The 12456-nt window shown below is 40.4% G+C and overlaps 1 protein-coding gene across 1 annotated transcript in view; it reads right to left on the reverse strand.

Moving 5' to 3' along the window:
* The window catches only part of POC5 (POC5 centriolar protein), a gene marked incomplete at its 5' end in the record, with an annotated part of 29742 nt that extends 17495 nt beyond the window's left edge, over positions 1 to 12247 (reverse strand). The window contains 2 exons of the mRNA XM_084278995.1: positions 7054 to 7201; positions 12164 to 12247. Of these exons, the coding sequence (XP_084135121.1) occupies positions 7054 to 7201; positions 12164 to 12247 (232 nt within the window). The remainder of the gene's footprint in view (positions 1 to 7053; positions 7202 to 12163) is intronic.
* Between the last annotated feature and the right edge of the window lie 209 nt (positions 12248 to 12456).

Here is a 12456-nt window from a genome sequence, read left to right on the forward strand (position 1 = left end):
TTGTATGAACATGTAGCAATGCTAAAAAAAAAAACAACAAAAAGACCCTGTTGTTCAGAAACAACCTGCTATTTAATTATAATCCCAGTGATCAGTATTAAGAGCTATGGTATTGAACTTGAATTTAACTTTCTCACTGTTCATCCAAAGTCTTGTTACTAATAACAACAAAATAAAAAAAGCATTCTGAGGCCGTTAACACTGGCAAACACCACTCAAATATGCAATCATCCTCCATCAGGACTAGAGGTTATATAGAAGAGTTGGACAGATTTCGGTCAGATCCTTTCTAACAAGTTGAAATAACCTTCTTATTACATCTAGATTGTTTAAAGGAGATATATGACATCTCTTTTGCAGACTGTCAGGACATAGTGACATTATGAACAGCAAATCTATGTTTTGATCAAATGGCAAAGTACCAGAAGTTTATTTATGGTTTGTAGTTAATAGAAGCATGCAGGGGCTGTGTAAATACTCTACTTGCTTCACTCTGAGAGGACCAAGAGCACCATCTTTACTGTTCTTAACCATTTTTAAAATTTTGAAAATAAAAGACAAATTGTATTTTGCAAGGTGCTACCCTTGCAAAGGTAATAAAATCTGAATCTCTAAAACTGAGGGGAGTAAGTGGCTCCTTGTAATGAGCAGTACATAAAACTACAATTCACAATTTTGATACTCTCAACTATGAGTGTTTCCCCTGTCCCATGACAGTTAACTACAGCTTGCAAATAACTACTCCTATTTGATTACACTAAGCATACTAAAAGACAACCCTATTCAAATACTTCAAGAGAAGCAATCTAGAGAATGCAAATTTGTCTTCTCACTTCTGTGGCACACCTTCCTGCATGTGGTGGTTTGAGTCTGGCTGGAAGCCAAACAACCACCAAAGCCAGTCTCTCACTCCCCTTTTCAGCTGGGCAGGGAGAAAATGCACATTGAAAGGCTTTGGAGTCGAGATAAGGGCAGGGAGAGATCATTCCACAGTCAGCATTGTGGGCAAAACAGACTCAACACAGAACAAAAGAAAGCAATCTTACACTACACCACACACTCAGTGACACCAGAGTTGGGTAATGAGAAATGCAACCAGATCTTAAAGCACTTCCCCCACCCCTCCCTTCTTAGCAGGCTTGACTTGATTCACAATTTTTCTCCCTTCTTCGTTCCCCCCTCTGGCCCCCATTGTGGCACAGGGAGGGGCAGGGAATGGGGGTTTCTGTCAGTACCTCACCAGTTGTTTTCCTTCTTAGCTGGTGAGGGGGGAGCATTCCTCACACCCTTCCCCAGCTGCAGTGTGGGGTCCCACCCATGGGAGACAGACCTCCATCAACATCTCCGACATGAGTCCATTCTTATGGGGCTTCAGCTCTTCAACAACTGCCACAAGTGTGGCTCCCTTCCATGGGGTGATGACTGCTCCAGCCTGGTCCCCTCCAGAGTCACAATTCCCCCCAGCAAACCTGCTTCAGTTGGTCTCTCCATGGGCTGCAGGTTTCACTGCCAGGAGCTTGCTCCAATGTGGGCTTCCCATGGAGTCGCAGCATCCTTCAGACCTCCACTCACTCCAGCGTGGGGTCTTCCGTGGGCTGTAGATGGGATCTCTGCTCCCTGTCATCATCCATGGGCTGTAGGGGAATAGCCTGCTTCACCCTAGTCTTCTCTACGGGATGCAGGGGACTTTCTCTCTGGCACTTGGAGCGCATCACCCTCCCCCCTCCTCCTCCCCTGGCCTTGGTGCCTGCACAGCTCCTTACATCTTCTCACTCCCTTCTCGGGTGGCAAAGTGGCTGCTTGTGGGTTTTTTCTCCTAAATGTAATTCCCAGAGGTGCTGTGACCATCACTGATGGTCTCAGCCTTCGTCAACAACAATGCCAGCCTTGAGCCAGCTGGTGTTTACTCTGTCAGGCCTGCAGAGAGCTTCTGGCTGCTTCTTGCAGCAGCCACCCCTGCAGCAGCACTCCCATCCGTCACCAGAACCCAGCCACAGAAAACTACGACAATGCAGTAAAAAGGAACTGGGTTTTCATAGGCTACGTGTTTGTCCCCAGAAGGAGACAAAGAAACCAACCCCAAACCATAACCCCTCTCACAGAGATAAAGAGAGCAAGCAGACAGCACTGGCTAAAATCTCATCTTCAGATAAGGATCATCGAAAATGGAGTATACAGTCACGTACAAAAAAAAAAACAACCAAAAAAGGAAGGACAAGTCAAGTGTTTTGATTCTAATCCTCTTTCTTATGAAAAGCTGTATCAGACATCACAAATATTCCCTTACAAAACAAGGTTCCACCTGAACTGGGAGACAAAAGTCTGAGCCGACTGCACTAGGGACAAGACCTGAACTGGAATTTGCTCCATAACGTAATTCCATACAGCTGAGCTTGACATGTTTTACTCCCCTTTTACAAACAACTTCTTATGCTGAGAAATGCTTCCAGCAGCTGACCTTAAGTGTTCTATAATACAAGAATTATGCAGGTGCATTTGAATCCTGGCCCTCTGCTAGTGTGACAGATGCTACAGCCTGCTACAACAGAAGATTCAGAGATCACAGAACAGTTTGGACTTAAAGAGACCTCAAAGTCATCTCGTTCCAACCCAATGCCATGGGCAGGGGCACCCTCCACTAGACCAGGTTACCCAAGCCACATCCAACCTGGCCTTGCACACTGACAGGGAGAGGGCAGCCTGGTCCAGTGCCTCACCACTCTCACAGTCGGTAATTTTTTACTGATATCTAATCAAAATCTAACCTCCTAGAACTTAAAGCCATTTCCCCTTGTTCTATCATTCCACACCCTTACAAACAGTCCCTCTGCAGCTTTCTTGTGGGCCACTGTTAGGTACAGGAGGGCTGGCAGAAGTAAGATGAGCACTGTGCTTATGAAGTTCTGTGAAGAATACAGGGAGTGACCAGAGCTGTTTCACAGAAAGCTAAATTTAACACCGTGAGAGGCCATTGTTTTTAAAAAAACACTGTAACAGTTAAGTGCATCCAACTGGTTGTGTCCCCTTAGTTAAGAAGTGTGAATGCACTCCTGTGCTAGCCAGATGAGAATGTGGAAAACCCTGGCCCAAGCCAGGCACAGTATAAAAAATGAGCAGGCAGCAAAATGATCTTTCAAAAGAGCAACCGGCCTGAGCCGGCTTTAACCCAGAGTCCTTCCTCAGTAACTGGGGACCCCTAGTGTCATGATGGTTAGTGTATAGAGACTGGCAACAGGAATCATGTTTGTACTGTGCTGTAATTGTATATAACAATTACTCTACCAAGCTGTGGCTGTTCACAAAGTCCTGCCTAGGTTTTGACTAACACACAGCTCACACTAAGGCCTGGTGTATCCTGGGAGTGCTGCCATTAGGACAAGTTTGGACACGATGGACAGAAGGGGAGCCATTATCATCCACAGCTTCTTGTCTCTTGCAGGCATAATCCTTGTGATACCTTAAAAACTTCTGTAACACATGCACATTGACTGTCTAACAGTTCCTTCAGAATCTACTAACTTACAGAAACAGTATCAATCAAGCTTCCAAGCTGCAAGGTATAAATATGTCATCTTATCCAAAAAGCTTTTGAAACTTGATACCCAACGACAGCTGGAATGCTGAGGCTTTTGTGCTTCCTGGTGTGATTCAGGGGAGGTCTGTACTGTGCTCGACTGATCTCATAGCCTTCTATGATCTCATCACCAGCTGGGTAGATGGAGGGAGAGCAGTGGATGTCATCTACCTTGACTTCAGCAAGGCTTTTGATACTGTCTCCCATGACATCCTGATAGAAAAGCTGAAAGAGCATGGGATAGATGAGTGGGCAGTGAGGTGGGTTGAGAACTGGCTGTCAGACCGAGCTCAGAAGGTGGTGATCAGTGGAGCAGAATCTGACTGGAGACCTGTAACTAGTGGTGTTCCCCAGGGCTCAGTGTTGGGTCCAGTCCTGTTTAATATCTTCATTGACGACCTTGATGAGGGAATAGCATCCACCCTCAGCAAGTACCTGATGGTACAAAGCTGGGAGGAGTGGCTGACACGCAGGAACACTGCGCTGCCATCCAGAGAGACCTGGACAGGCTGGAGAGCTGGGCAGGGAGAAACCAGATGAGATTCAACAAAAGCAAGTGTAGAGTCTTGCACCTGGGAAGGAATAACTACATGTATCAGTACAGGCTTGGGGTTGACCTGCTGGAGAAGAGCTCTATGGAGAAGGACCTGGGGGTCCTGGTTGATGACAGGTTGGCCATGAGCCAGCAGTCAGCCCTGGTGGCTAAGAAAGCCAATGGGATCCTGGGGTGCATCAGGAGGAGTGTGGCCAGCAGGTCAAAGGAGGTGATCCTCTCCCTCTACTCTGCCCTGGTCAGGCCCCACCTGGAGTATTGTGTCCAGTTCTGGGCTCCCTGGTGTAAAAAGGACAGCGATCTCCTGGAGAGAGTCCAGAGAAGGGCTACAAGGATGATTAAGGGCCTGCAGCATCTCCCCATGAGGAAATGGGATGCAGGGGGAAATGGCCAGCCCCTTTTCAGTGGTCTGTGTAAACAGGACAAGGGGCAATGGCTGCAAGTTGGAGCACAGGAAGTTCTGCACCAACATGTGGAAGAACTTTTTCCCAGTGAGGGTAACAGAGCCCTGGGACAGGCTGCCCAGGGAGGTGGTGGAGTCTCCTTCTCTGGAGATATTCAAGACCTGTCTGGACGCCCATCTGTGCAATATGAGCTAGAGAGCTGCCTTGGCAGGGGGTTGGACCTGATGATCTCTTGAGGTCCCTTCCAAACCCAATGATTCTATGATTTTATGGAGAAAGAAGGATAAGCATTTTCTCTATCAGGTTAGACAACTATTTTGCTCGTAGTGATATGAGCTACAAGTTTCTAGATATGAACTGGAGAATTTGTGAGTTAGAAGCCTCACAAATTAAGGGATGAATTAGACTAGTCTGTACAAAGAAGATTGAGCTCTTGTTCGATGTGTTTGTTTTCTTTTCTGTAGAGCTCAGAAAATAAAATTTCATTTACAGAGCATGCTGACCAGTCAATCTGAGAGATCCAAATAGACCATGACGTGTGCTTGCATCACAATCTCAGCATACTGCTCTAACACTCTGCTAAAGCAAGATGCCACCTAAGAGCAAATACTTTCAGACAAGTAAACCGGTATAGAAAACTAAAGCCTCCCTGTGCGCAGTATCTAAACGAATCTAGTCAGAGAGTATTGGATGGCTGACAGCAGCCACAGAATGTTCTTTGGCTGTGGAAATCACAGGTAATTCAAATATTACCCTGAGTTGAATCTTGAAAAATGCAATTTTTGGTACCACAACTTGATATAACAGATGAGGATGTTTTATCCCCCTAATTAAAGTATTTTGTGTCATAATTTTTTAAGCCCAAATCAACCACTCTCATACTTCAAGTTGCAGGAATACCTCTTACTATACTGAGTTGTTTTCAACTTTTTTACAGTGCTTAACTATTAACTATCAATGTATGAAATACCAACAGTTTCTATTGATCTGATTTGTTATGTAATTTGGTACAATTCCCACACAGGACCTAAGTACACCCAAGTAGTTATGATCAAGTTAATTACCTTCAATATGCAAACATCAAAATGCATTTTCGAACATTATTCACATTCCAGTTCTAGATCTAATCCCAATACAGAACATTCTCTCTATAAATCTCCATTCTCATGTTTCCAATGAACCCAGTATAATGCTTTCTACATTTCCTATGACAGTCTGGTTTTTTGAACCACCACCCCAATAATACTGTATAGGAAGAGCTGTAAGTCCTTAAGGATAAAGATTCTCTATTAGTTTATAAAAATGATACAACATTTCTCCTTACGGCATACCAGAAAGAGGAGTATTGGCTTGTGTGTCCAAATGTACCTAAAGCCTGCTGCACTGACTCACTGTGGAAAGACACAGAGCATAACCAATATTAACACCCTCACTTAAATCACATTCCTTATTTTAAGAACCTCTTTCTACATGAAACATTTTTTCTTATATAGCATTAACTTAACTAAATTATAATTGACAGCTTACTAAGACTGCTTTATATTCCAGTGAAAACAACATATAATTTAAGAATATTGATATATTTTTACTCATGCTTCTTCTTCTAATATGAAATAAACAACGTTCAGCGTCTACACTGCTCTTTGCAATCACCTACGAGAAGTTACTCAACTTTGATCAGCATGGCCAAGAGTTCTTGCATACATTAGACATCAACAACATTTACTCCAAGACAATGACTAGCACCAGATTTACACAGCACTTCATTATCTACACATTTTACACCCATACTCCTCTACACAGTGGAGACAACCCATCCTCAAGGATCATAAAAAGAGGAGCAAAACCTGTGGGTAGATATTTTTATTATGAAATAACATGATAAAGAAGTTCCTTTAAAGTAAGTTCTTCCTGATTAAGTTAAACTCCCTAGTGAAAAAATAATACAGGTAAGATTGTTTACTATTTCTGGTTAAGCAAAATTAACAGAGCTTCCTCAGTATAAATGCTGGCAACATAAGCAAACAGCATATAGCTATAAATATCAGTGTCACTAATGCAACAAAAGACACTTAAATTTATACAGTCCTAAATAACAAACAATAAATTAAAACTTGAATAGACAGATTGAACTAAAAAAGCAAGAAAAAACATTCATAGAGTGACATGATTAATCGTTACACAAAGGTCTTTTAAGGTAAATTATATCTATATTTTGACTGGTTAAATCTTAGTTTAAGTATATTACAAGGGCATGCTTTTTTGCAGTATTACACCAACTACTTTAAACATCTGCATCACAAAACACAGAGATCTCTCAGCATATCAATACCATCACCTAAAAGCTACGTTAGAGAGAACATCCTTCAGTGAACATGCCTTCCTAAATTTCTTCTTGTGCAAAATGCAAACATACTACAGAGAGCTATGTATATTTTTCAAAAATAGGCTATTAGAAAATTTAAATCAAGATGTTACATCATTATTATTGTAAGCTCAACACACAGCATTGCACATACTACCTGTAGTCTTACTGTGAACGGCACCATCTGTTGCACCTGAAAATCTGCCACCTGCTCTCAGTTCTGAAGCAGGTTCTGGCCACTTCAACACACCCTGTTCAAACTCCGGAGTCACTACAGCGTAACGAAGCAGCTCTTCATATTCATCCTGTCACAAAGTGATGAGGAATAATTATAAAACTACAACTACTTTTCAAAAAAGTAGGTATATATGGAAAAAAAGGAAACAATTTTCAGTAATTTTTGAATGATTTCAAAAATAATTATTATGGAGTATATGAAGAGGATTTCCCTTAAAGTTACAAACACAAGTTCTTTTCCTACCATGTTTATAATAATTTATCTTTCCTCTTGTTTCATGTTTAAGTTCATTCCAATTACAACTAGATGCACTGTAACAGTTACACAGAAAGACTATGCTAGATGCCAGGATTTGATACAATATCAAGTACCATAAACTAAAAAAGTTCCAGAGTAAGGTATTGATCACCTGATACTATTTCTGAGCATTAATACTACTGCAAAGAAAATCAGGTATTTTTATAGCTATGACAATGATACTACTGAACACAGTCACATTTCACATTTCATAAAAGTACAATTTCTTTGGTGGGACTTCTAAAGAAAATCATCAAAACACATTTAATTATCCAGTATTTTCTTTAGATGGGAGACAATTATTCTAATCTTATATTATGTAATTTTAAAATAACATACATAAAGGGAATATGTATGTATAACTAATACAAAAGTATTTCCTGTTAGTTATAAACAAATCTTAACTGATACGTGGCATTACGCTATGTATCAAGGTAAGCCAATTACCATTTTTTGAAATCTGCTAAGTAAACAGATTCTCAGCATAATAGTATTTAGAGTTCAATGTGAAACCATGAACAACCTGTATTATAGCTTAAACACACAATCCAGTAATTAAAAAAGTTCCAGTAGCAGTTAAATGCTGAAACCAGTCAAAGCCATTAATTAATAATTTGGAAAAAAATGCCAGTTGCAAAGTACTAAACCAGACCGCCAGCAGTAATTTTTTTTCTTCACTTAATACTATAATACTCATTCTGTTTACTAATGAGGTCAAATCTCAGAAGCCAATTGTGATTTGAAAAAGCATCTTCTTCAAGTTGCGGAAAGTTAGAGTGGAAACAATCAGTTATGTATTTTTTTTTCACATCTACCAGCTGAAAAGGATAATGATTTAAAACTTTTGGTGTAACCCTCACATTCATCTAAGTTTCAACTAACTTGAGAACATTGTAAGACTCTAAGCGTTGCACATTTTAGCTGAATTTGCCTTTCATTTCAAATTTCCATTTCCCATCTTCTGGCCTATCATGTTAAAATGAAAAGGCTAAATAGATGTATGTAAGGCTATATAATTATAAACAAATACATACTGTATCTTTTTGCTAAGCAAAAGGAAGCATCATATTCCACACTGAAGATATAATTAGTTGTGCATCAACACATTACCAATTTTTCCATATCTGTATCTTTCTAAAGAAATACAGATTAGATTTTATCACATATCAGAAGAAAGCTGATATCCTCAGATGAATTATTCAACCAGGAACTACATGGACCTATAAAAAAATTCCCTGCAGCAAAATTACATCAGAGTAAAAAAGCTAGTATATCAGTCTTTACCTAAATTAAATGACTATGGGGAAGACATAAGATCACCTCTCCACTGTCTTCACAGACGGTGTGACCAAATATCAATTTAAAACTAATTCTTCTCCCCAAACAAGTTGGTCTTCAGTCAGAGCTGATCCCGCTGCTTCCTTATCCATTTCAAGGGACATACTAGGTAAGATGTGCCACAAGGCCAAGTGCCAGGTTCTGCATGTGGGTTAGCACAATCCCAAGCACAACTACAGGCTGGGTTGGGAATGGACTGAGAGGAGCCCTGAGGAAGACTTGGGGGTGCTGATCGATGACAAGCTCAACATGAACTGCCAGTGTGTGCTAGCAGCTCAGAAAGGCCAGCTGTGTCCTGGGCTGCATCAAGGTTGAGGGAAGGGATTCTGCCTCACTACTCTGCTCTTGTGAGACCCCACCTGGAGTACTGCATCCAGCTCTCAGGTCCCCAGTACAGGAAAGACATGGAGTTGTTGGAGTGCAATGAAGATGATCAGGGAGCTGAAGCACCTCTTCTATGAGGACAGGCTACAAGAGTTGGGCTTGCTCAGCCTGGAGAAGACACCAGGGAGACCTAATTACATCCTACCAATGCTTAAAGGGGTCCTACAGGAAAGTGGAACAGGGACTGTTCAACAGGGAGTGTATTGATGAGACAAGGAGTAATGGCTTCAAGATGAAAGAGGGTAGGCTTAGGAAGAAGTTCTTTACTATGAGGGTGGTGAGGCACTGGAACAGGTTGCCCAGAGAGGCAGTGAAGCATTCAAGGCCAGGTTGGATGAGGCTGTGGGCAACTTGATCTAGTGGAGGGTGTCCCTGCCCATGGCAGGGGTTGGAGCTAGATGATCCTTGAGATCCCTTCCAACCCATATCATTCTACGATTCTACGTGGCTTGAGTCACCCAGTTTAAACAATAGGACACAGTTTGCCTTACTACAGAGAGCCTGAGCATTCAAAATATTTGTATCAAGTTTTGGCCTAAAATTTATTAGTCTTTCAAGTTCTAACACTCTTATTAAAACCCCAAGAATTCACTAATTGCAAGATTACACCCTCTTATGCACCAGCAGAAAGTGTCAACAGACAGCATCCAGTGAAAAATCTGGAAATAAGCACTTAGAAATCACAATATTACAACACTGTTGGAACAGAGTTGAAAGCAAATATCAACCCCCCTCCCCAGTATCCCCAACTGTAAACAGAAACTTAGATATGAAAGAAAATTAATCCTGGAGACTGCAATACGAATATGGAAGACAGGTAAATGGAAGCTTTAAGTGATAAAGTGCACACTATCACAATTTTAAATATTACATAACAAGGAGAGTGTAATTGGAATGCAATATTGACCACTAAATTTCAAATGAGAACACAATAAAATAAAATTAATAATATGTTTGGTTTACTTGCTGCTTTTGTTCTGCTTTACAAAAAACTTTCAAGTTGTCATGCTGACTACAAAAATTATTCTAGAGCACAAAACTACAGTTACATAGTTCTAAGGCCTGAAAGTGAGAGAAATTTTAATCATTTAATACATGATACCTTGGTTTTGTAGAAGTAAATATTTAGTATTGCAATGAACAAAGCACACAACCATTCAGAGGTTTGGGACAGGGGGGGAGGATGGTGCTTCTACCTTCTTAAAGCATTATAAAAATCTACAGATGCTGCATAGTATTTGTCCTTAGGACTGCAGTCAACCTTACTAACTGACACAAAAAGAATGGATTGAATATACAAAGTCTTGCAAAACTCAAGTAAACAGCAATTCAACATGAGTCACTGGATTCTTTTTATAAAGAAAAAGGTAATAATGTGACCCCTGTTTAGAAGCACAAAATTATTAGAAATACAAAACTAAAAAGGCCCTTCCCTTTCAACATTCCTATTGCTCAACTGTGATCCCAGTGTTCTTTTTCAACAGTTACAGACTCCTATAGTGGAGGAGTCCAGTGGAGGGCTCCAGATTTGTCCAGTTTTCAGGAAAGAACAGAGGGCAATCTCATTGCTCTCTACATCTTTCTGAGGAGGAGAAGTATAGAAGGAGGTGCTGATCTCTTCTCCTTGGGATTCAGTGATAGGACACCTGGGAATGGTTCAAAGCTGCACCAGGGGAGGTTTAGTCTGGATGTTAGGAAGCATTTCTTTACCCAAGCGGGTGGTCAAACACCGGAACAGGCTTCCTGGAGAGGAGGTCCATGCCCCCAGCCTGTCTGCGTTGTTTAAAATGCATTTGGACAACCTCTGGTCAGCCCTGAAGTGGTCAGGCAGTTGGGCTAGATGATTGTTGTAGGTGCCTCTGAACTGTAATTATTCTATTCTAGGTATGTTCTCAGTTGTGAAGCTGTCATTCATTAGTATTAGTTTACTTTACAGTTCTCTGTAACGTGTTGTTAGAATCTCCTTGATAATCAACCCGATCATAAAGGAGAACTTTCAAAAATTCATTTCACGCCTTCATCTTGTTTTCCAACTAGGAAAGGCACTGGGAACACAGATTAATTACTATTGCTTTAATTTATCCATGAGATACGGTCAAAACCAGAGAAGCATATGAACTTCAGAAATGAATCATCCATAAACTGGCAGTTTGAAAAGGACAAAGTAAATTCCCATGAAGAACCACCTCGCCCTTCTATCACCAGGTTACAAAAGTGGAGATGCTTTTCTACAAGGCACCTAGCAAAATTTCTTTTTGTCAAAACTAGCTTTGGATAGAATTCTATCAAAGAATAAATCCACCAAAAACCACAACAAAAAATAACATGCAGTATTCAGAAGAGAATAAATGATAAATAAAAGACAAAAAATTGCTGGTTTCAGAAGAATAGCACAAAGACTTGATCTAGTACTGTTGCTCTGTGTGAAAAGTATGCTAAGCACAGAAATGGAAAAAAACCCCACCAGTAGAATTCCAGCATATTGTGGTACATTGCAAAAAATAAATAAAATAAAGCATTTGCTTTCTGAGATTAACCTGGACACAGTGCTACTCCAAGGGAAATAAATCCATTCATAAAAGTTCAATTCTTAACGGATCATATAAGAAGCCTAACATACTTTCACTTCATCTCTCAGAAAAACTGGTTTTCTATCATACTGTTTCAGATTTATGCTTCTTTATGAGACTTCACACACATTAGAAATAACATCAGGAAAAAGAAAAAATTAAGAAAACTTCTATTTTAAACGTAGCTGTCACTGATTAACCTCTTAAGTTAAGAATTTTCAGATAAATGGAAATTTCTTGTGAAATGCAAAAAAGGGAATCTAAGTGAAGATATTTTAATCTTGGATTTGTCTAATTTGCTTCTTTTCAGTAACATTTTAATTATTTTCCTGTGCATGCAAAACTAAGAAAAATGCGTATTTTGTTAGATTTCCTGATAATTATCCTTTCCCAAATAAAATGCCATGACAGTGAATCAAACGAGACTGCCTCTTTCCTACCTGGAGATCTGAAGAAACAGAACTGCCCCGAACAGAGTCTTTTGGCAGAACTGGACTTGTGCTTTTCTCCTCATCTGATGACATCATGCACAAAGTTAGTCTATAAAACAGTAGAAGCTGAACTTCATTTCTCAGTTCCAACATGGTTACTGTATGTTCACCAACATTTTCCCCAGAAACAGACACTTTGCTGTAGAAGCTACATCAATGTCCATTTGGTGAGCTAAAGTGATATTACAGACATTATATAAAGCCAGGTAGGAAGCTGCCTGATTCAAACCAGTCCCAAAACC

Source organism: Gallinula chloropus (genome assembly GCF_964237585.1).
Source record: "Gallinula chloropus genome assembly, chromosome: Z".
Lineage (NCBI taxonomy): Eukaryota > Metazoa > Chordata > Aves > Gruiformes > Rallidae > Gallinula > Gallinula chloropus.